General features: G+C 34.5%; 1 protein-coding gene across 1 annotated transcript in view; it reads right to left on the bottom strand.

Moving 5' to 3' along the window:
- LOC108759833 (fatty acid synthase-like) overlaps window positions 1-1,090 on the bottom strand; it is an 18,640-nt gene that overhangs the window by 12,575 nt on the left and 4,975 nt on the right. Inside the window, exons 5-6 of the mRNA XM_018505480.1 lie at window positions 451-689; window positions 66-324 (exon numbers count right to left, since the gene is read on the bottom strand). Coding sequence (XP_018360982.1) covers window positions 66-324; window positions 451-689 — 498 coding nt within the window. The remainder of the gene's footprint in view (window positions 1-65; window positions 325-450; window positions 690-1,090) is intronic.

Genomic DNA, 1,090 nt, shown 5'->3' with positions numbered 1-1,090 from the left:
TAAAGAGCCTGTCAAAACGTAATGTAGAACATCGTCTGGTGCGATTTCGATGGTCACAGCGTTACTTGGAATTAGTTCCGTCGTTTGTGAAAAGAGGACTGTGTTTAATATACTTCTAGCATGATAGTCTGCCGGTGATAACTTTGATGTTGAAGTAAACCATTTGGTGCGAGGTATAGAAGTGCTGATCCACTTTGAACTCCGTTTTTTTGGACATGGTATTATTTTATTTAAATTAAGTAAAAGCTGACTTTCCGCGGATGCAACGTAAGAACTGTAAAACGGTACGTTGCAGTTGATCTTTTTCACATAAATATTGTTGACCTGATTATAAAAAAATGCAACACATGCAGTTGTAGCAGATTATGACATAAAATTAACTTTTCAATGCTTTAAAAACTTAAATATTTTTTTAATCCACTAACTTATATGAGCTATTTTTAATTCTACCTGTAATTTTTTCATAAATTCTTTTATGGATTCTTTTGGTCCACATACGACGTTGCTATTCTCGCTATTGTAGCACACTATTTCAATGTCCGCTGGACATATATTTCTAACATATTCATGATTGATATTGACAACCGCCATCGAGCTATGAATTATTTTTTCTTCAGCACATGCCAAACCGATAAAGTATGTTGATAAAATAGTTTGTTCCTGCACAACCAAGTTCACCAGCAGAATGACTAATTATGTAATCGGGAGTAATTCCTAAGGATGTTAGGAGATCTACTAAGCCAATCTACAAACATATATATATATATAATTTTATAGGTGGACACTTTATATATGTATAATTTCCATTATTGATGTAATAATAAAATATGATGAAACATATTCAGTTTCATTCTAGTTCTTATGGAGAATAACAACATTAGGGTGAGGAAAAAGGACATCTAAATAACTTTTGAACGGTTCGAGATGGAGTTTATAAGGATGCAAATGGCATAATAAAATCTATCATTTAATACAAAAAACGCCCATTTTAACACCTCCCGGGGAGGGCGGGGAAGAAGGGGGGTGGAAAAATCTTAAATTGTGCGTGGGATCGTGCAAATGTGTCTCACAGGGAAGACAGAGACCCACC

This window comes from Trachymyrmex cornetzi, unplaced genomic scaffold (assembly GCF_001594075.2).
Source record: "Trachymyrmex cornetzi isolate Tcor2-1 unplaced genomic scaffold, Tcor1.1 scaffold208, whole genome shotgun sequence".
Taxonomy (NCBI): Eukaryota; Metazoa; Arthropoda; class Insecta; order Hymenoptera; family Formicidae; genus Trachymyrmex; species Trachymyrmex cornetzi.
This window is presented reverse-complemented; position numbering and strand designations above follow the sequence as displayed.